We start from the raw sequence: 23,775 nt of genomic DNA on the forward strand, positions 1-23,775 counted from the left end.
TCTCTTTAGGCATTTAATTCTCATAATACCCAACTCTCAGTGTGAAAGTATCAATTGAAAGCTGTGGCTTTTTTTTATAAAACGAAGTCTGAAGTGTACAGAAGATTTTGTTTTTCTGCAGCACTGGGAGGGTGCCTGGTGATGGATCACACTGGTGATGGGACGCCCAACTTCCAGTGAGCTGCTGAGCTCCCAAAAGAAATCCTTGCTGCTGCAGCACAGTGCTCTGCATGATGCAGTCATTTATCCTGCTTCTTGACAGAGCAAATTACCCTACTCGGAGCTGTGGGATGTATTTTCAGTACCTCGTATAGTTCTTGCAGGGCTAATTTGGTGTCCCTTCCCTCCCCTCCACGCTGTAGCATGGACTGAGAGCTACCTCAGGACTTCCTAACTTGAGAACCCCCCCTGGTTTCTCTGGGTGTGCAATACGCTCCAGTAGACCTTGGATGCCTAAACAGCAGTAGCTGAATAAATTACACATTCATGCTCTGTTTTCTAAAGGTTATTGAGCACACATTCACCAGACTTACATAGCAAAACAGGATCTGCATCTTAAACTTTACTTGATTGACAAACTGCCTTTGCCTCACTGAGCCCATAAATAAGATCTAGATATTTTGTCAGATCAGTAACCCATGGATTAGACCCTCTCTTAATACCCCCATTTCTAAAACTGAATGCACTTCTGGAGAACAAGTGTATTTATATTTTGTATACAATTGCTCAAAGGAAGCAGCAGCAGCATCTATGGATGGTGTCCGCCAGGGCTCCACACCATGAGTGAGCCATCTAACCACGAGCATTAGCACATGGGGCTGACATATCTGATCTCCCTGTGCCAAGGGATCATGCCTCATGTACTGATCCTGCACTTGTGCTGATCAAGAGCGCCCATAAATCAGGAGCTTTCTCATGGCTATGTCCAACAAAGTACCCGGCCCCTTTAACACCTCCTGAGACAATCTCAAAAGCAAAGCAGCTGCTAAAACTTCCCTTTTTCAATCTCTTCTGCTACAAACCAACAAAGCAACTCATTAGAGGGACTCCTTCTTCTTCCCCCATTTCTCTGCCTTCACCTAGTGAGGGCTAATTGGAGGCCCATAAAATGAATCCAGGAAAATGCTCCTTCTTCTCCCATATATCAGTCTTGCACTACCAAATTGGGCATATTGTCTCATGCAGTGTTTTATTGTCCCCCAGATCACATTATCGGTGGGGCAATCTCACAGAGGTTAATAGCGTTACTAGGTTGTCTCTCAGTCTGACATTCTTGCTCATCACTCTAAATCCAGTCATTTTACTAGTGGCGTTAGACATCTCTACTGAAGTTAATTGGATGCTGCTTGCCTCTGACTTTAAACCCAACTCTATAAATCGTAACTACTTGTAGCTGATTGTCCCTGCTTTTAACTTTTATTTCACAACTGGGAAAAGTACGTGTGGGTTGATATACCTGGCTTTTCAACCACACTCTTTGACATTTGCAATCCAATTATCGGTCACCTTGGCCATTCATTCAGTCCAACTGTCCTCCCGTTGGTATGCCATGTGTCAACACCTACTCCGTATACTGCCCTAATAGGAAAATAAACAGTAAATTATGAGCTTATATAAATCCATTAAAGAATTACTGTGACTTCCATGGAAGTGAAACTGAAGTACTTTATGCAGTTGCTGGTATCCCAAGTTGGAATTGCTGCTCTGTATTTTTAGAAGGTCCCAGCTTACTGAAGTTAGGCAAGATAAGTATCTGTTGAGAGCCTTGGCATCCATACAGTGAGAACATGAACCTTAAGGGCTGTGCATGGTAAGATTTTGATACTACATTCTCGAATAAATGATTGTCATCAGTAGAAAGCAGTAAATTTACATTAATAATTTTTATTAAATATTTCCTTTCCGCAGATGGAAAGTACACTTCCTAGGCTCTACTGACCCTTTGCACAGCAGTGAATGCCATCCTGTGGCTGCAAAAAACAAATGCATGTTAAAGACTAATTCTGTAGAAGAATCAAAGTGCTACGAATATTTTAAAAGTTGCAATCTTTTAAAATTCCTCCTGCACTGCAGGAATAGAATGTCATCTTCTTATTATTCAGACACATAATGATCCCTTTCCAGGACTCCAGGCACTGTGTAATTAATTAATTATAATAGTATTAATTGATTAATTAATATTAATAACCTGAACATTTTTAATGCATTCTGAGTGTTACTCAGGGAAATTAACTTCTCGGGCCAGGATTTTTTTTTTTTTTTTGCAACACATTTGGAATGTTAAAACTTTGGGACAGCGTTTCCTATTGTATTGTTACCCCCAAATGACCTTGTTCCTATATGTACACCTACTTATTTATGTCTGCAGGATGGTTTTGACACATTCTGAAAATTATTCATATACATTACTGTTTGCAGGATCACTGGCTGTATGTGTAACAGATTGAACCAACAGGAAAAAAAAAATATGTTAAAGAAAAGAATTACATATGAAATTGCTGTTTCTTTAAAGTAAACAAAAAAAAAAAAAACCACATTTGCCTGGGTATTAAAGTAAGATTCTTCCCAGTCAGTTATAATGCATACAGTGGTGGTGGTGCTGCGGTGGTACACATCCTCTCTACTCTTTAGTCAAAGGGTTACGTCTTTCAGGTACTTGTTCTGCAGGTGGAACCCAGGGCTGGGCAAAACCTGAATGAGAAAGAAAAACAAGCTGAAATGAGGTTGCTGAGCTCTAGGTGCAACCCTGTTCTCACCAAAGTCAATGGGAAAATTTCCGTTGATTACCAAGTCAGAGGATTTCACAGCTGGCCAGGTCTTTCTCCACCAAGAAGATACCTGTAATTCTTTGGCTGCTCAGACAACATGAGCTTGGTTCAGCAGGGAAATACTTGTCTTTAGACTTCCCCTGTGTGTCTCTAGCCATGCAGCATGTGTGTACCCCACCATCTATGGTGTGGTTGGGGATGCTGAGGCTATTCAGGTGTTTTTGGAGGTTTGTAAAGGTTCAACAGAGCTGAAAAGAGAATTAAACAACTGACTACGTAAAAAACACGGTTACAGTGAACTGGTCCCTAAATGTACACTTAGCTGTGTCAGTCTTGTCTAGTGAAAAAAAGCAAGGCTTTACTATGTCAGATGAAACACAGAGTCCTAATGCACCCATCAGGGAAGCAGCTGATGGCTCTTATCCTTTATCAGCAGAACAGTTTTCTGAATTTCAGTTTCACATCTTTTGTGCTGGACATAATACCCGAGCCTGTTTTCCAGGATGAGTTTTCAAAGGTGGAAATTGAATTTGGATTAAGTAAAAAGGTAGTCCAAGAACATGAGTTTGGCTTCAAAATCTGCATTTTTTTCCCTACATATAGTCCCATGCTGATTCTCAACCAGCTTGTGAAATTGACCCCATGTCAATGTAAGCTGGATAGTAGATATTTATAGGACACTTAGAAACAAAGACAAGTGGAGATTGAGATAATAAGGCTTGTCTGTGTTGCCTGTTAGTTGAAACTGTGATTAAATACGGCCCAATTAATGCTTATTATCTGTCTAAAATTAATTTGTCACAGAAAGTTGTGAAGTAGGCATCAAGAAGTCAAGTAGAATTTTTTATTGCTAAAATCAAAGCAATTATTGATTTGATTTCATTTAATTTAACCTGGTCTGACAAAAACAGGATGATATTGTCATTACAAAAAACTGCCTTGGGCAAAGCCCCAACCACCAACCTCCTTATTCATGCTTCTTTCCTTTACCTTATTTTACCTATTTTTCATACTGATTTTCGGAGCATTTTTATACTGTTTCGTATGATATTTTAGGATGTAGTCCTCATCTGACTACAAAAATTACTTTATTCAAACATGCCTGAGTAATTGCTATCATATTGTCTTCTAAGCTGATTAAAATTTTACTTTGCATCTTATTGCTAACCAAAGAAACTTCTATCAAATAACTTGAATATCACAAAAAAAAATATGTCTTCATTTTATCCTTTTAGATTAATGAAAATGGTCACAACAATCTTCCAGAGTGACAGTTCACTAAAGCTAGATAAATTTCTGAGTCCAAAATTGTCCATTTTTGCCTTTTGGAAATTTAGAATGTCTCTACAGGATCAAAAATTGGGAACAGCACAGCCTGTACCCCTTAAAGGTCTGATTTTATATACTTTCTACCTGGCTAAGAAATCCATTTTTTATTAATCAGGTTTTTAACTGGTAAGCTTTATTTTGAACATAAAACTGTAGAAGCTTCATTTTTTACCCAGAAAAAACTAAATTACATTTAAATGTCAGAGGCTACTTGTCAGGCTATCAGCTATGAAACTGTCTTTGAAATGTTTTACATGTATGTGTGGATGGAGAGCATTCATTATTTCTTGCATATTGTGGAAAAATAGTGTAAGATGGAAATTGGATATTTTCAGCAATTACTGATGGGACACAAAGGCTTTTACCTTGAGATCACTGGTTCTGGCTTTGCCTGCTTTGGTATTGACCAAAGGCTTGTTGATAAGTGATGAATTTTACGGCAAGGATGGGGGGGGGGCGGCAGAGAGTAAGTTACTATCTGTAGTGAAATTGCAGAATTCATCACCAAAATTGTAGTTACACAATGCATTTTCCTTCAGTGGCCAAAACTCTTAAGAAATTTCCCCCACCCTGCCTTGGGGACCTGGCATGCTGCTCCTTGTTTTGCTCTTTCACTGCCATCACTTGTTAACTATCTGCCTTTTGAGGGATTTTGTTTTCTTTCAGCAGTTCATTTTAAACCCTGATTATTTCAGTAGCCCTGTTCGTAGCACAGATGCACAAACAGTTTATTGACGGGTGAAGGTGGCTGCAAACTGATGACAGGGGAAGAACAAATGGCTGGAGGAGGAGCTGGAGATGGGGCTGGATGCATCTTAATCTGCTTTTCTGCCAGAGACAAGGTGGTGTCATCCTCCGTTAGCACAACCAAGTGCTACTTGTTAGAGCAATTAAAAAAAAAAAAAAAAAAAGAAAAAGTGTTATCTTTCTTTTGAAAATACTTGATTCTGCTTCATATAGCAGCGTAGAATTTAGGTGCAGTGTATACCTATAAAGTAAATACAGTATATATCTTTCATCTCATTGGTGGCCAAATAAATGTATTACCTCCTAAGTAATAACAGTATTGTTTCAAGACTGACCATCACAGAGCCTCACCTAAGGGTGTTTCATCCAACATCAGAGGGCACTGGCTGTCAGCATGACAAAAAATGTCTAGCAGTAAGTTTTAATATTATAGTTTAGGAGAGAAGACAGTATTTCCTTTGAAGCCTGAAAGTTTTAGTTGAAGTTGTTACTCTATTGTAACAGAAACTGCGTGCCACAATATTTCTAAAGGCATGCAGAGCAAGGTCCTTCATACTCTGCCTTTTCTTAGAGTAAGTTCAACAGCATGTACCACGTTAGCATGAGGCAGTGCTGCTGACTTATTGCAAAATAGATGGAGGGCTGTTGTCACACACAGGAAATCAACCTGCACCGAATTTGAGAGTTTCTGCTAAAAGAGTTGCTGTACCTTAATTTCCCGTCAGTTTGAGTATCTGGGGACCTATACAGCTGCACACCCAAGCAAGGGTGTAAAGTATATATCATTTTGCTGCTTGATTAATTAACTCCACGGTGACTAGTACTATAGCTTGATTAAATTTTGGCAATAGATCAGCACATATTTTTGAGCTCAGCATTTCTGCTGATGGTTAAAATATAAAATAAATTATTAATATTAGGAAGCATGGATAAAATCTTGCATCTTTATTAATAGCTAGAATATTTTTCTCACGTGATTACACATATTGACTGGTCTAATATGAAAAAAGAAAGATTAAGAACGTGTAACAGTCTTCATAATTTTGAGGAAACTTTGAAGAAGGTGTTTGGTTCCTGCTTATAGTGAAGATGAGAATCAAGTGACTTTTGTGGACAGAAAATGAAGGATAATCGAATATTGGAGAAAAGGGCAGTGCAGTGAGCTTAGATGTTGATGTACACCTCTTCTGAAGCACAAAACCTGAAAGCTACTGTATTTCCAGAGTGCTGAGATAAGATTTTTGGAGAAGGGCATTATCTGTAGAGCTATATGGAGTAGAGGGGAACTTATCGATATTTGATCACAGGTGTTTCTTATCACAAGAAAAGCAAAATCCACAAATGGCTGACGTAGATATTCAGGTATGAATGGAATTACAATTGACATAGAGATTACTGCTAACATTAAACTGCATAAATATCTTAATTTGCAAGCTTTATGTTATTTAAAGCTGCTTGAAGTAAAATATTCTCAGATTTGACTACTCATTTTCTGTTCACAAAACTCTTTGATTGTAATCTTCACTATCAGCAGGAGCTAAACACCTTCTTCAAAGTTTACTGTGAAGATCAATACACAACTTTTATCTTCTTTCCCATTTAGAAGCTATGAGGGTAGTTATACTTCTGTTTAGTTATAGGTTGTTCCTAAAGAGGTTCCATATGCCTATAAAAATTATTTTTAAGCAATCACATATCAGTCTTTGTGTTGTTTGTAAGGTGTCAGTCTGAAGGTGGGCAAATGCCCTTGGGTCCAGATATTATCAGAGGACTATTTGGAGTATATTCTTCTGCTTTCCAAATTTTTCTTCATTATATGCCGGGGTAGTGAGGTTCATTATTGTGCCTCATGAACAAAGAAAGGAAGTTCTTGATGTACTCAAAAGACCTTTACAGTTGTTATTTGGAGACTGAGATTGATGTTCCTACTATGATCATCTCAAATTTTCCAGTTTTCTATTCACAAAATTTGCCAACTGGTCAACATGGGATATGATACACACAGTTTCAGGCACCATTTGTGATGGTGGTGTTATCACCTGTTTTTTCTTACCAGATAATTTCTGCTGAATCATAAGTGATTATACACTACTGTTAGGCAATAGAGGTGAAGATTCTCTGTATTTAACTCCACCAGTGGAAGCAGGAGGCACATTTGGACTTCTGGAAAATGATCAGCATAGACTTACTTCCGAGGAAAGTTTTATCTACAGTTTGTCAAAAGCAAAATTATATTAGCTTGACATTCCTGAGGACTATAGTTTTCTTTTTACTTAGTGAAAAGAAGGGGAAGATAATTTCTGAGAGTGCCTAAAGGAGTTTCTTTTAACATTGGACATACTGGTCTGTTGTTCTGGGAATTTAATGGAGTAATGGTTGGTTCTGCACTTACCTTAGCATGTATTGATTGAAGAACACTATAAATACAGCCTGATGCACAAAAGTTGCCAGGATCTCCAAACTGTAATGAACTTTAAAAGCAATGCCCATGAAAAATTACTGTTTTTCTTTCAGAGGCTCACTGTCAAGAACTATGCAGATCCTTCCTTGTATTGCTACTAAAGCTAAAATACAAGCCTTAAGTTTCTTTTCAGAGTTTATGAGTCTTATTTACTGTTTCAATTTTCAAAAAGCTTGTAGAATAAAGTATGACACAGAAAAAATGTAGTAGAAGAAGAAGAAGAAGTAGTAGTAGTAGTAGTAGTAGTAGTAGTAGTAGTAGTAGTAGTAGTTATTCTGGACCTTTAAGTCACCTATTCTGATATTTCATTCCACCAGGTCATTTGGTTACCATCCACTGGTCTCAGTACTGTGAGTCTGACAAAAGTTAAGATTTGAAGCCTCTAAGACTCTTCAGTACGCTCTTCTAATATTTAGGTTTGCAGATACTGCAGGGAACATTTAACTCCAAATGAAAAAGCCTTCCTTCCTTCCTTCCTGTCTTTTGGCAAAACAGCGTTGAAATTACCTGATGTCATCGTTAATTCTCAAATGGTATAACAGACCATTATGCATAGTTTTCTAGCTTGAATGTGGCTGGAAGCCATTGACTTTCCTAATCAGCCACCTAGAGTGTTTGTGTCAGTAATAATCTGTATTTAAAACATACTCTAAATTATTTATTTCTCATAGCTGGCCAGAGTGACTGTATTAATTTTTTTATGATTGAAAACAAGGGTTCCCAGATTAGCACATTGTAAAGGAAATAAGGAAAGATGAATCATGTTGATATGATTGGCACTCTTTCCTACAAGAAGTGTTTAAGTAATTTGTCTTTTGGGACAGCAATACATTCTATTAGGATAAGTGAAATAAGCAGCTGCCCACTTCTTTTCCACAGTTGGCAAATAAAGGATTAGAAAGAAAAGGCATCTCGTTGGCTACAGCTAACTCAGTATTTGTGTTGAACTGAAAAAAAAATAACTTATGTACCTTCTTTTTTCTCTCCTGTATATCTTTGAGCTACACTGCCTTCACTTTGTAGCAATAATCTGACATGTAGTTCAGTAATATCATGCATTTCAGAAAAATATTTCCTTGTAAGAATTTAGCCGCGAATTTAGTCTCTCTCTGAAGTAGGCAGAGATAGTAATTCAGTGTATTTGACTTTAAAGTTCCATTCATCCCTCAATGAGCTCTGCTTTATAATCTTTTATTTCTCTTACTTGGGCTGAATTCCAGAGACTCTTACAATAGGTATTGCAGCTCGTTTGTGCATTGGCAGAAGAAACAAACCCATTAGTCACTAACAGCAGGGGTATGCCTCAGCTCTCAGGCTCCCTTTGATCATTTTTCTGTCTCCAGTAACTCAACCAGATTATCTTTTCTAAAGTTTTCTGAAGCAAAATTGGCATTTCTGGTTGGGGGAATGGAGAGACTTTTACCTGAAAACCTCATTATACATGCTCCTCAGACGAGGTGCAGGCATCTCAGCTCGCTCTTTTTGCATTAAGCAGTTATCACACGAACAAAAATAAACAAGCAAATATGACATCTTCAGCATTTTGCAATGCTAATGACAATAATGTGGCAGTTCCTCTTAACTTAAAAATTGGGTAGGCTGAGTACTTCCTCCTGCCAAGGAATGATATGGAAGAAGATTCTCATTCTTCTGGAGGCTTGATAACTCACATTAAACACCTGCTGATTGTCTTGTTATACTTGTTGAAGTAAGCTCCCTGCTAGCTGCTGTCTCCAGCTGAGTTAATAATTATCTTGGAAGTCATGAGTTTTTGTTAATGAGACTCAATATTGTACTTGTAATTCAGGAGGGTGGTCCTCACAGTTGCATTGTATTCTGAAAAAATTCAAGAGCTAAACCTTCTTCAGTTAAGTGTCACAGTCCAATTCATAGGAGGAGTGACTGTCTCAAGGCAAAATGATTTTTGTCACCAGTGTTGAGGTCTGCTAGACTGACGCTGTGTTTTAGCCAATACTTTCACAGTAGATGTCTCCTCCATGCCTTCTCCATGGTCATAAAAAGAAGAGATTTTCATATTCAACATTCTAGGTGTTGTATGTTAACAGTTAGTGTTGACCTTGGTTTTCACTGAGAAGGTCCTCTGCTATGGAAATCTCTTTGCAGTTGATCTGTGGACTTGAACATAAACATGAATATGAAAGAGTATCTCTCAGTCCTGTAGGAAAGGTAGTGTTAATGTCTATAGACCAAACCTACTGAAGTAGATCCTGCAGAAGAAATGGAAATTGCCTTAGTTGGATTTTGAAAGTTCTGTTATTATACTGAATTTGTCATACTCTGCAGAAGGAGGTATTTTTGTGTGTTTTTCTCCAAAAATATGTGTCTGATGTAGAGGGAATTTCAGGAGATCTTGTCCAGGTAACCACTTTCCAGGTAACCACTACCTATATGTGTATTGGCTGACATGGTTCAGTAAAGTCATAAACATTAAAGCCAATGGGTAAATGCAGATTCCTGACAGAAAGTGTTCAATTTATGAAGAAAACTGTACTGGATCTGTCTGTAGGTCATGGGAAAACAGCAGTGATGCTTAGGATTTCACCATGAAAGTGGTATATAAAGTTCATATTATTCTTGCTGTCTGATGCCATCGGACCCCATTAAACAAGTCATCACATTCCTTTTAAGATATTCCACCCTTGGTGAATGGACCAACCCTTCGTATGGTTGGTCAGAAAGTCAAAACTCAGCTGCTTTCATGGCCACATTGAAGCTTTGGGAGGTCGTATCCTTTGTTTAGGCTGTGTTGACACAGCATGAGCAGCAATATCTAACCAGAAGGGCAGAGGAGATAGTAGCTGGCCAGCCCCATCTCAGGTTGCACATGGGCAAGAAGCAGCATGTCTGCACCCATTGATGTCTGGATACCAGACTCAGCACAAAGACTGGAGAAGGTGTTCAGCATTTAGGAAAGCACATGCTGACTCAGCAGCCATTCCTCGTCTCTTCTGGGAAAGCTTAAATTCTGGTCCTCATCATTTCCCCATCTTGATCAGTGTGAGATTTACCTCTTGTTGGGTTTTTTTGATGCCGCATCTTGACAAGCATATATTGAGACTGTCCGTCTTTGTCATTCATTTTTATCACGTTTCTTCTCTGTTTTTTTTCCCCACTGTGCCATCTGCAGGTTTCTAAACAAAAGGACCTCACTGGTCCTGAATTACATCTTCTCTCCTGGCAAGCTCTCCTGTGCCTTGCACACCTGCCTTTCACATTTCCAGAGATACCAGCTGTGAATTAGCTTTTGTATCATTGTCCTACAAATGTCCCAACCTCCCTCCCCTCCCTTGTTACTTTTCACTGTAATTTCCAGCTGTTTAAGGATTTTGCTGAGAACTATGGTAATGTTTGAATCAAAATTGCATTGGTTAGAGGGGCCCCTAAGTGCTAGTGTGATACAGTGTCTGATGGAAACAGTACTTGCAGAGCGGTGTGCCGAACGACCTCTTCCGTCCTTCCCATTTTTATCTGGGAACAATTTTGAAATGGCAGCAATTTGTTATTTTGTTTTAATGTGTTGTCGTGGAGTTTTTCCTGTAGGGGCAGAGGAAATTTTTGCAGCTCTTTTACCCTGTTAATAGCTGGAACCTGAAAAGCCAGACTAGGGTCAGGCTGATGGAGCAGAAAAGAGGGGTCAGCCAGGGCACGGATTTACAGTTAGGGAAATAATCACATCGCTGGTGTGAGGGTGGCTTAATTAATTAATTTACATGCCTGCAAAGAGAGAGCTTTAACTCACACTTCAGCTCCTGTGTCTGGCACTCAGAGCTTTTCGACTGGAGCTGGAGCCTGTCATTTTGAAAAGTTTTGAGTGTCACCCAGAGAAAAAGGCTTAGCTGGTCCATAACATTTTCCTCTCTGGGGACGTAAAGTTTTAGACAGAGTAGAATTGACTAACTTCAGGCCTTCTATGTTAATTTCTGTTAATTAGCTGACATTTCATGTTATAGCCATTACTATTTTCAATTAGCTGTCAGCAAATATTTTCAGTGCAACTTTTGTGTTATTGAACGGATTTCCCACTAGTTTGGGCTTACAAAAACAAACAAATACATGCACGTATTTACTGCCACAAGACCATGTTAGTCAGGCTTTCAGCAGTAACCTAACAAACTGTGAGACTGTGTATTGGTAAGACAGGAGGACGGTTTCGCTTCTTGAGCAGTTTCTTGACTTAAGTAGTTTTTTCATCATAGTTGCTTGACTGTTTATACCACTGTGGTTTTCAGAGATTTTATTATTGTTATTAGTTGTAAACTTTTTATCTCCTCCCCCACCTTTTTTTTGTAGATGACTGCTAGCAGGTTGAAGAAAATGTCTTTTTTTTGTAAAAGTTGAGTGATGTTCTGTTCAGAAAACAAGAGTTTCCTGAATCTTGCTAGTATTTTCTATGCATTAAGAACATTACCCCTCAAAAAAGCATTTTGTTGATATTTTTGAACAGTATTTAATTAAGTGTGTCTCCAGTTGTTTCCGTGCACTACAGCCTGTACTGCCTGGCACCATTGATTATTTTATCTGTGGAGTCAGCAGAAATCCTGAAAAAGGTTTTTATTAACCTGTGCTCTTGTCGAGAGCTTGGCCAGTTGCACCAGAGTAGAACAGAAATAGAAGGGATCAGCCTCTAAGTGGGGCAAAAGTTATTTATTGCTGAAAGCCTGTAATAGAAGAATTGGCAGAATTGGCTTTTTGTTTGCTGCAGAAGCTCTGAAGTTCTTCCAAAGTAAGTGGTGAAGTGGAGAAGCTGAGGTCCCCGGTGGTGTCGCTCTCACCGGGTAGAAAGGCAGATTTGCAGCCATGTGTGCAGCCTTTCAGCGCTATAAATGCTATTTTGGAAAGTGTAGCAAGCGCGAACTGGATGGCTGAGTACCCTGGTAATGAGCTGTGGGTCCTCTCCCTGCACCCCCTCACCGGTGACTGACAGATGGCGCGTTGGTGGCTTTGCAGGGTGGGGATGGCCCCCGTCCGGCTCTCAGCAGGCAGTTGTCCCCATCACGAGGTGGCAATCCCAACAAGTGCTAATTGCCAACCCTGGTGACAGTCTTAGGACAGAGAGGCCTGAGGCTGATACATGTCGTTGGGAGGACAGGCTCCACTCTGCAAATGAGTTACGGGCTGATTTGGGGGATTTTACATTGCCGCTATATAGTGCTATACCATTTATTTTTCTGTAAATAAAGAGTTTCAATCCCTAAGGCTGTCAGTCCACTCCTTTCCACTGTATCAGTGTTTAAAAGTATAGTTAAATACAGGAAATAGAAAAGGTCTTTTACCTTTGTCTTAGAAAATGTGGTTTTTCTGCTGATCTCAGTACTAAATTGGGGTTACCCTAAGTTTAGATTTCTTGTTGCAAGGTGGGGACAATGGCAAGGGACATTATCCCCAGAAAATTTTGCTTTGCCTAAGGATTGGACGTTAGGACTGTATGATTTGTAAGGGGACACGGAAACATATAAGGAAAAATAAAGCATCGAGGAGTTAACCAGCAAAGCAAAGGATGTGCAGTGATCAGTATGAGCAGGGAAGGGTATGTAATATCTTAGCTCACTATCATCAGAAATTGCATGGGAATTGGCATGTTAGCATATGTAGCTGAAAGTGAAATTTGAACTTCTTTCATGCAAACAGAAATAACTTATTTCTTTCTCTTTAAAAATGCAATCGAAATATTGAGGGAGAAGTTTGAAACATATTGATTGCAATTTTGAAGGCATATTATTAAATCTCTTGAATGCTTGTTGATCTTGGATCATTTCATTTTCACAGTGTTTCAGACTGAAAATTATTAGTAATTCTGTTTAAGTTGCAACTAAATTACTAATTAACTTTTGTCTCAAAGATTTTATTTCTTACATGTTTCTGCCAGCACAGTGTGCTCTTTACACAATGCAGCAGAAATTTTTTGCTGCCTGCCTTTCTGTGTCCTTTACAATCATAAAGCAGTTTTGGAATTAATGAGCTGTCAGATCTCAGGTAATGAATGAAAAGAACTGACAGAAATTCTTTTGTCGTTTAAGAAATTCCAAATAATTAATAGAAAAAAAAGTGACAGATTCTTTTAGGATTTAAGAAGAAATGCATCTTTCAAATTCATTGTCTGACTGAAGAAACTTTAAAATATGTTTGCAAAAAAGCAGGGATCCTGCTTAATGGGTTAATTCCAGTTCTCTCTTCTGAGATAAACTTGCAGAATTTGAGATAAAAGGATTTTATGTTTTGAAAAACAGATTCCTAGTCCATGGATTCCCCATTCCAGGTTCCTGGTTTCTAAAAAATCTTCCTGGTTCCTTTATTTGCCATTGTGGGCATATTTGAGTTAGGCACTGAGCATGTTTATAGTGAGCATGTCTTGTGTACAGAGAAGACTATGTAAATTGCAGGTTAGGTTTGGGGAGGGAGAGGTGTTTCCTTCCGTTTTATGGTTTTTACCAATTTATGAAGTCCCACTGTACCTATTCAGAATAATGCCTCTACTGCTGTTATTTTTCAGGTAACCGTCTCAGATGGGGGCACATCTCCCAGGCAGTCCTCTGTTTGGGTGGTGGTCCAGGTTCTGGATGAGAATGATAACAAACCTCAGTTTCCAGAGAAAGTCTATCAGATCAAGCTGCCAGAGAGGGACCGTAAGAAAAGAGGGGAGCCGATCTACAGAGCTTTTGCTTTTGACAAAGACGAAGGCCCTAATGCAGAAATCTCATACAGCATTGTGGATGGAAATGATGATGGGAAATTTTTTATTGATCCCAAAACGGGGATGGTTTCTTCCAGAAAGCAGTTCACAGCGGGGAGTTATGACATCTTAACAGTAAGTACTCTTCCATCAACATACAAACCCATGATTTGACTGACTTTGTTTAGAAATAGGCCCAGTTGTATAAAGAGTGATATGTGACTGTGTTTAATGTATGACCTATATGTAAGATCTGACTGTACTAAGAAATCTAGTATTCACGTACAACTACTGCCAAAAATTGAGTCTGAGAGCGTGTTCATGCTGTTGCATGTAGTGAACTGTTCTCAGACTGTTCAGTCAACTTCCAAATTGTTGGTGCAAGTCATTCCCTTGACAACACAGAAATGAAGACCAAGGGCTTGTCTGCCCACAAAGTTCTATCATGTTCAACTGGGCAGATACCGCTATGAATGCTTATTCACCTTTTGTGTGGACAACTGCTTGCCCTCGTGGAAATGTCCTTATACTGTTCAGGTTAGGTGGCCTCAAGGAGGAGGAGTACTGTGTACAGTGCGTTGTAGTACCCTTCTCACCACATTAAAGAGTATAAGTATGGCAGCAATTTCAGTTAAAAGAAATCTCAGTCAAAATACTTCTGCCAGAACCCAAACCATGTAGACAAGGTCAAAGAAAGAAAGAAAGAATACAAGATGGTGGTGTTGATATAAAGCAATATAAGAATGTTCACTCTTCATCTACAGCAATAAGCCAACAAGTTGTAGTTAAGGAGTTGACAAAAAAAATGTCGGAGGTCCGCAGTCTGGCCCATAGTAGAGGAAGCGATGTCACTTAACAGTAACAGGTCTCTGTTGGGATACCTTCATAGGGTTGGAAACTGTGACAGGAAAATGGGTAAATGTCAAAATATTGAGAAATACCTAGTAATCAGAGTAGAGCACCCTTTGGGTGAGTGAGTGCCTTTCCCTGTGCAGAGCTGGAAGTCACGTCTGGGATCTGGCCCTTATTATAATGCAACAGCTGAAGGTTTTCTACCCTGAAACTGCTCATCACACCCTCAGCATCTTTTCACTAAGGGCCTGCCCGCTTTGAACAGAGCAGGGGGGCAAGTGTTAGCACCAAACCCACTTAACACATTTCCAGAAAAAGAAATAGGATATGGTATTTCAGGAAAATATTTCCCATTTTTAACTGGCATAGTAACAACATATTACACCAGTGGTCCTATATAGCCAGAAATATTTCCTTTAGTTTTAAAAGAAAAACCGTTTGATTGACATTGATGTTATTCACCAAAGCACCCATTTTGTAACCTGCATTCTCCCTTTCCTTATACCTAGTGTTTGTTGCTGCTCATCTTGTCTTTTCTGTGCTAAAACCATAAAGCATGCCAGGCAAATATCAAGTCTATCCATTGCTCTAGAGGACATTATAATAAAAAGAATTAACATCAAGCTGGGCAACTCTTAATGAACATGACAGAGAGGAGAAAGCAAGGAAAATAAACATGGCAAAATTTTAAATTATATTTGTTTTGGAGAACGGGGGAAATGATCTGAAAACTCACTTAAAGATCCTGAAGAAGGCAATGTAAGGAATATCAGTGTTATCTGCAATACAGATGCCATTTAAAAGCAATCAAACATGGTCTGGGTGAGCACGTGTTGCAAATGCACGGTGTCCCACAGGGTTGTTATAAAGCTCCCAGCTTTGCTGCAAGAGGGAACTGAGTGGAAGACGAAATCTGGAGAGGAGGATCTGTGTAGGGACCGCTTGAATTGCATCTCCAGGAGGCCTTGCACCACCATTCCTAAAACAAAACATTTCAGTTTGAAATCAGTCTTTTCAGTAAAAAGTCAAATTGTAATGGAAAAAAATGAGAATTGAGAAAGAAGTGATTATCTCCCTCTTTTTTCATGGGATTTTACATAGACGATTAAAAAAGCTATTTTCCAAGCAGTCATCATCATGCAACAGAATTAAATTTGAACTGCCAAGCCATGATGCTCAGTCTGAGTCCTCTTTTCTTTGTACCTGCCAGATAAAAGCAGTGGACAATGGCCGGCCCCAAAAATCTTCAACTGCACGCCTCCATATTGAGTGGATAAAAAAGCCTGCGCCCTCGCCCGTGCCCCTGACTTTCGATGAGCCCTTTTACAACTTCACTGTCATGGAAAGCGATAAAGTGACAGAAATCGTTGGGGTGGTCTCTGTGCAGCCATCTAACATTCCTCTTTGGTTTGATATTGTCGGTAAGTTGGGAGCCAGTGGCTTAAGGAGGAAGCTTCAGAAGCAAAGCATATGGATGCGTGGTTTTGAGAGCAAGAAAACTAACCGTGAACTGTCCCCCCCAAAATTAAACCCACTTTTGTAATGCTGAAATGAAAATGCTTTTTTAATATAGTGATAACAATAATAATAATATTCCTGCTTTTGTTATGACTCCTTAGCTAAGCTGAAAAAAAAGCGCTGTATGGCTGAATTGTTTTTTTTTCATACTATGTTATTTACTGCAATCTTAATGTTGTCTGTCATTTAAATTCTATTGTCATACTTTGCTAATCTCATTTCTAAATGTATTTATGGTACTTAGACTTGCTGTCCCTCATTTCTCTCTTTCTTCACCTTTTTTTCTGCATTCTGTTCTTTTTTTTCTGCTTCCGACTGCCCTGCTTCAAGGTGGCAAGCATGCTCGAGAGATGTTCTATATTCTACAGACAGCTTGTGGGCAGAACTGTTCAACAGAAGGTACCCTTAGTGCAAACACATTTGCTAAAATACAACTATCCAGGCTGCCTTTTATTTTTGCAAGTTCTTTGAGACAATTTATATTACATCTTTCATAAGTGCCTGTGACAGGATGCGATGCGACACATGGATGTGCTGTGTTTCTTTCTATGACAGCTTTTACCGTATTTGTGTCCAATTATTATCATTTTGTTCACGGATTTTCCGCAGTTTATCACAAATAATTAATTCAAACTTTTCACAGTCCAGTGCCATCCATTTAACTGTGAAACAGAATGGGATGCATCAACATATGGGTTACAAATGGAGCCACCAAAAGTTTGTCGTGAATGCAAGCTGAAAAAGAGAAATGTGTTTTGATGTGAGATTTCAACCACAAAATTGCCTTACATAAAATTTCCTATAAAAATAGGGAGGGAGAAATATCCTTAGCAAAGAGGAGGAGAAGCCATAGAAGTAATAGTCTTAAAATCACAGGGAAATGCAGTTAAGGATGCAGCTGCCAAAAGACAGGGAGTAGAGGGTCTCACTTGGTTGCAGTGGAGAAACAGGAATCAATGTTCCTAAGCATTGCTTTCCTGCTTCTGCTGTCGATTCAGTTATGTTATTTAAAATAACTTATTTAACATCTCCAAAATGAGACTTTCCCCAGCAGCACAACGACCCTGCAAAGTTATTGTGCTACTTAATATTTGCAGATACTTGTACATAAAGTTTGTATACCTCTGGATGTAAAACACTATGTCTGCACAAAGTGGTGTTATTTAAATTAAGGGTTATAAAGCAAATACTAGAGAAACAAAAAGCCTTTGCCACAGATTTAGTGGAAAGGGTGCATCAGCAGTCTTTATTTACAGGGATTGAGCCTGGCTCTCATTTCAGCATAGCTGTTTGTGGATGGGTTTAGCCAACAGGAAGGACAAGGACCACAAGAGAAAGGGTCTGTCAGAGTCATTTTCGTCCACCTTTTATTGCCAGTTTGTGCAGATGAAAGACAGAAGCAGCAACATTTCCTCTTTGAGTTTGTAGCATGGTTTCCGATGTGCCAACCACATTAAAATTAAACCCAAAGCTATTATCATGTCCTAGGTTTCCTGCTAGCCCCTGGGGAAGGACAGCACATGTTTCCTATGGTTTTCTTCCCATTCCCTTGGTTGTTTCAGTATGCTACATGCAATTTATTAGCTAATGTTTACATTCCCTTTCTATTCCTCACTGACCCTAACTTTCCTCCCAGGAGAAATCCATCTTTATTGATGTTATTGTCACTTTTTCCCATTTGAACCTTTTGCTGGCTTCCTCTGCCTTTCACAGCCTTTTGGTCCTTTCCTTGGCAAATTCAGTGACTCTCATTAAAATGTTGCCTGTGTTAAGCAATGAGAGAAGCCCCCACTCTTCCACTGCATTCTTTTACATTATTAGAGTCACTTGCAATCTAGCAACTATATTTCATTTTTTGCCTACTAAACAGAGATGATGGGGAGAGCATTATGAAATTTAAGCCTTTAATTTGTCATTTAATTTGACCTTTATGGCTAAAATAGTTCAAACAGTTTAGAAGAAGATTTTTGCTATTTAAACAACCCTAATGGTTTCCCTATAGGCTGTAGCTTCTGATGCTGGAAGATGCTGCATCACTGCAGAGGGTCATGGAGACAGAGCTTCCCTAGACTTAATGAGAAAGCAGTGACCCTGACCATCCAGTTAGGTACTGTTACCATATGAATGTTGTCATTAAATATTACTGCTGTTATAAATAATAGCACTAGCAACAGCACTCATTTCTGCAATAGGAATAGCCAGCAATCGTGGGCATACAGAAGACCCTGTTGTTCCAGATGTTCTGCATACAAGGTGCAAAGACAAAATCCACCCCAAGAGGTTTACAGACAAAGTACTGTATGCTTAGATTATCTTTGCTGCCTTTAGTCAGTGTCAGTATAAAAACCAGTTTTTCTTCTTGTTCTTCAGTATCATTGGTGAAAAAAAAAAAAAAGATGTTGATACTTTCCTTTTGGGAGAACATTGAAGTCTAGTGCTGAAAAGCCCCATGAAAGACATGGGTTATTAGTAGAAGTTAGTTGTCATGTATGGAAAGCTTGTATGGGACTGCTGATGCAAGAGATGGTTTCTGTGCTGCTGAAAAACCTGATCCTGATCCATCTGGTATTTTGTGATTTTGGACCTCCATGCACAGTTCATAGTAATGTCAACAAAAGCCCTGAAGGCTTATGTAGAGGCACAGTTTAATATTGAGTTTGCAGCTTGACCTTTATGTTTATGACCTTTTCAAACTAAATGGGCATTGGAATTCCAGAGGACCTCTTTTTAAATGCATAAAGTGAACTTTCTCTCAGCCAAAAAAAAGGAGGGAGGGTGGATGAAGTTTGGCTATGTAGTGTTCTGTCTGCCTAACTTCAGCATCTAATTTGCACCTAAATTATATACACTTTAAATAACTGTTTAAATTCTTGGGTTAATCAGCTCCAAGGTGCCTTGCAGGCAGGGAGATCATCTTCCTCCCATGGACTAGAGAGGAACAGGATGCTTGCCTGGGTTTTGTTTGTTTAATTGGGAATGGTTGAGATGTCATACCTGGTTTCTGTTTTCAGACTGCATTCAACGCCATTCTCAGTTTATGCAGATCCCACAATGTGAGACATGGATGTAGGTTGTTTCAGTTGTGTTAAATTTCTTCAGCCATTTATGAGAAACTATTTTTCAATGGGAACTTAAAAATAAGTCAGAGATCTTTATTTCTCCCAGGTAAATTGAGCCCTCTCTGTCTCTTTGTTAGTGGTGGGAATGGTGTGATGACTACTTTGACACTGGAGCTAAGCTGCATGGTGCTAGTTTTTGCTTAAGTAGCATGTTGCACAACATCTCTCTGATTCTTCAAACAGGCCTTCCTCTATCTTTCCTTTTTCCCCCAGCCTATGCGTTTATAAGAGTAGCCAAATTTTAAAAACACATCAGAACTTTTTATCAAGGGTGCTAAATGGCAATAATTATAAGATCTATTAATTTTAATTAATTGTCCATTTATTCACAGTGCTGCAAATTTTCGTTAATGTCAAAAACATGTAGCTCCCTAGCCTCCTTTGAATTATCTTGTCTGAGAACTAGCTAAAATACCTTTCTGATTTCTTTTCTACTTTTTATGTCCTTACCTTCAGCTTCTTAGCAGCAAACCCAAGGCTTTGACTCTCCTTAGAATCTGAAAATTCAGAGTCTGCATTATTTTCTTCTTATCATGATATAGTACATAAGAGAATAAATATTTGCATGTTATATTACTAATATTTATTATGTTATGATTAACAACAGTCTGTAGTTGAATTTGTATTTCTTGAGGCAGTTGCTAAGTTTATTTCATCTTTTTTGAAAAGAGAAAAATTGGAAATTTTGGCTGTGCTTCTTTTCCTGAAAATCCTAGAAGTACTTCAGGCTCACCCTTGAGTTTCAGGGTGGATTAGCTTTCTGCATTTTCCTCTGATTCTCTGCTCTGAGCAATGCAAGAATTGTAGCAATTGGCCCGATTTATCATCACTATGGTGTTAGCTTACTTTGGGGCAAGACAAGTAAGAATCCTCTCTTCCCTGAGAAAATGTGTTTTCGAGGACTATTCTCTAAATTAGATCATCTCCTATATTTCTCCTCCACTCGTCCGTCATGGCATGGTAGGCCATATGAGACTTGTGTGAAGATCTCAGTATATCCTGACTTTATTACGTTTGGATGTGGAGCATGTGTGCTCTTTGCTATCTTCCAGAGAAGGAAGACTCTTGCCAGGTTTTAGCTGTATTTGATTTGGGGATATCTTCCAGAGTTCAGTGTGGTCCCTCTTTACATCTAAGATTGAACAAGTCTGATTCTCCACAGTCATCAGATATTTCTGAGGTGTATATTCAATCCCACTCTCCTGGATTTTTCCACTGGAAAAGAGGGAGAGAGGCCCTCACATGGGACTCCTTTGCCTACAAGTCCTCCAGGTTTGCTGACGTGTTTTCCTCTCAGAGGAGAAAATGATTTCTCATAGCAGCATGATTCTGTCTTAAACTGCGTATCAGCAGCTGATAGAAACATAGGGAGGCTTGGCGTCTTCCCAAAAAGGAACCCCATCTAGGAAGAGAACTACAAAAAAACTTCGTTGCTTGCAGCAAATGCAATAATCAAAATACAAGCAGAATATGTTTGGGCGGGGGAGGGAACAAAACCAAAAAAACCCCACACTGGAATTCAAAAGGGACAGACTTTCAGAACCCACATTCTGTGGGAATGCCAGATCTGTGTTGTATCTCACCTTAGGCGAATTCTCCAGCTGACCTTCAGAAAACCCTTGTACTAGTTCAGAAAGGTTTCATTGGCCTGTCCATTGCACCAAATGAGTGGTAATCTTTACATCAGAAGATCATCTACTGTTAGTCATGTAAGGTTCAGTGTTGGGTTTTTTTTTTTTTTGAAACCGTCTTTTTTATTAAAAGGAAAATTAATTCTTTCCAAAGCATATGGGACTTTTGTCAGAAGAAAAATATGTTCATAGTGACTATGAAGCCAAGAAACAAGCTAAGAACCAAGGTAACACTCCAGATTCAGCCAGAACATGTAACCAAGGCTACTCTATACCAAGAACACAACCTATAGTCTGTTGGCTCAGAGGTGTCTCAATTTCCTGAGATCTCCTTCTTGACCATACTATATCATCTGTTAAATTGAAAATTAGGGCTGTACTAGAAGGGTCTCACGAAGCTGTAGTGAGGGCCAGCTAATAAAATCTTTTGTACCAGGGGCTGTTTATACAGCCACCCCAAGTTTGATAACAGCTGGACTTGGATAGAGTTATGTTGGAAACTATATAAACTATAACATTCTTTCAGATAACATAAAAAAATTCCTAGTTGTAGAAATATAATGCTTCCAGGGCTTATGCAAGAGCATTAATATCAGTCTCAAGAAAGTAAGGGTGGAAATCATCTCACTTAACTTAGGTGTCCAAAGTGTAGACATAACTATCTGTGCTAGGTGTCTTTGGGAATCTTAACAGTCAATTAGAGAGAAAAAGCACTTTCTGGATGAATTCGTATCATCTCAACATGATAGGTCTACTCATCCAAAGATGGCATTGCAAGTAGATGTGGACTTTGAAATCCCACTCTAAGCGCTTTAGTTTAATCAGAGTATTTTAAGGGAGGTCTTTAATCTGTATTGAAGATGTATCAGCATTACATCTTAGCCTGCAATGGTATTACAAACAACGGCTAATCCACATCCCTCTGAGGTCATTCAGTGTTAAAATGCTTTCTCAGGACAACCTGTCTAGCCAACTTGTCAGTTCAATCAACTTGCCTTCTTTATCGTTGATTTTCCCAAAGTGCCTGAGGAACTCACAATGTATTATCTTCATTTGAAATATTTCTTTCCTAATGCAATTGCAAGCACATTAGCAAAGACAGCTTCTACATATCTTGTATCTGAAAGCAGGTTTTAGTAGACAATAAAAAGGAAAGCATGTGCCATATGTCGGAAAATGGAATAAGTAATAAAAATTCACATTAATAAAACTGAGCAGCTGAAGAAAATTTCATCATTTTTAGCCCCCTTTCATCCTAAGATTGTGATCAAAGAAAATGTTAAGTGGCCGATAGTAGCATTGGTAAAACTGATACTGCAGGAGCTTACAGCACTGCAGATGAGCTCTCTTCAAAAGGGTTGGGTGTTACATGGCAGCAGGCTTTCAAAAACCGGCCTCAAGTACCCCAGAAATGTGTGAAGCTGACACCTCCTCAGCTGTCACCTCCTACAGGCTCAGCCCTCTGACCTCGACATGAGCACCTTTGGAAGGAAGTGGTTTCACTTGGATTCCCAGAATAGTTCAGCTGCAGGAGTTCTTAAGAGAAAAGTCCTGTTTGTTTTTACATGACTCTCTTCGTACTCATTCAACACCTATCTTTCAAAGATAATTCTGTTAGGTGCTTCTCTGGGTGCTTCATAGTAGGCCTCTAAAGCTCTTATAGTTTAGCATTTATACCTAATTCATTAATTACTCTTCAGTGCTTAAGTGCAACTTCAGAAGCATTCATGATGAGGAGCTGTTCTGAGGGTATATGAAGGCTGAGGAGTAATACAAAGCATTTCCAGACCATTTCCAGATGAGAGGCAGGACCCGATATCTCAGGCAATATTCCCAGAAGTTCAGCCATCATCGTCAACAGCTGACCATGGTCTGTTAAAATGTACCAGACTGAATCAGGAATAAATCAGGATTTCACTCCAAAAGAGGTTATAATGGCAACTCTAACAGCAGGATGTTCTCTGATCCATCTCTGTCTCAGTGTTTGATGCAGTTTCTGCATTGTTTAATAGAAAATTAATCAACATAAAATAAAGTGCATTGCCTGGTTAGTTGCAAGTGTAGGCTAGAGTGGTGTGGCTGGCGACCAAGATTTATTTGTTTGTCACTAGGCCATTTTGGAAGATGTGGATAGCATATAAAAAACTCATATGATGGATTCAGTTCTTATTTTAGGGGAAGAATATACTGCACTTAATGAAAATGGCTTGAAGAAGTCGATGTATTGGCAATGTACTGTGTAGTGCCCTGCAAACCCAGCTCTAAGGCAACAGAGGAAGGGCATTTAAAACATTTATTGCTAATCTTTCCATTTGAAGTTTTAAAGGCAGGGTTTCTTTGGAAGAGTAAGCCAGTTGATAGCATGTAATTTTTGATTGCTTATTAAGATGGTTATTAAGCATCTTGAAGTATAAGCTTTCATTTTGTTTTCATGGTTATCAGTATGAAACATTCTCTTTGTAAAGTGCCTACTGTCCCAAGGCTAGCTTCATTTCAGCAGAGATTTCCTTGCAAGAATCTCAAACTCTCTTCTTCAAAGGAGGCTTTTTTCCAGAGTTGGTTTTCATGGTACAATTTGTCTCAAGTAAATCAATCTAAAACATTAATTGGGAGATGGCATCTTTTTCTTCCAGACTAACTTAAAAAAAAAAAAAAAAAA

The 23,775-nt window shown here is 38.9% G+C and overlaps 1 protein-coding gene across 4 annotated transcripts in view; it reads left to right on the plus strand.

Annotated features, from left to right (window-relative positions):
* Positions 1 to 23,775, plus strand: part of FAT3 (FAT atypical cadherin 3) — a gene marked incomplete at both ends in the record, with an annotated part of 322,494 nt that overhangs the window by 200,595 nt on the left and 98,124 nt on the right. For 2 of the 4 annotated variants that reach the window (XM_082330644.1, XM_082330646.1), the window contains 3 exons: positions 13,817 to 14,131; positions 16,059 to 16,269; positions 16,697 to 16,765. In XM_082330644.1, the coding sequence (XP_082186770.1) occupies positions 13,817 to 14,131; positions 16,059 to 16,269; positions 16,697 to 16,765 (595 nt within the window). The remainder of the gene's footprint in view (positions 1 to 13,816; positions 14,132 to 16,058; positions 16,270 to 16,696; positions 16,766 to 23,775) is intronic. The other 2 variants (XM_082330645.1, XM_082330647.1) reach the window with 1 other exon arrangement.

The sequence above is a fragment of the Platalea leucorodia genome (assembly GCF_965183815.1).
Source record: "Platalea leucorodia genome assembly, chromosome: 2".
Classification (NCBI taxonomy): domain Eukaryota; kingdom Metazoa; phylum Chordata; class Aves; order Pelecaniformes; family Threskiornithidae; genus Platalea; species Platalea leucorodia.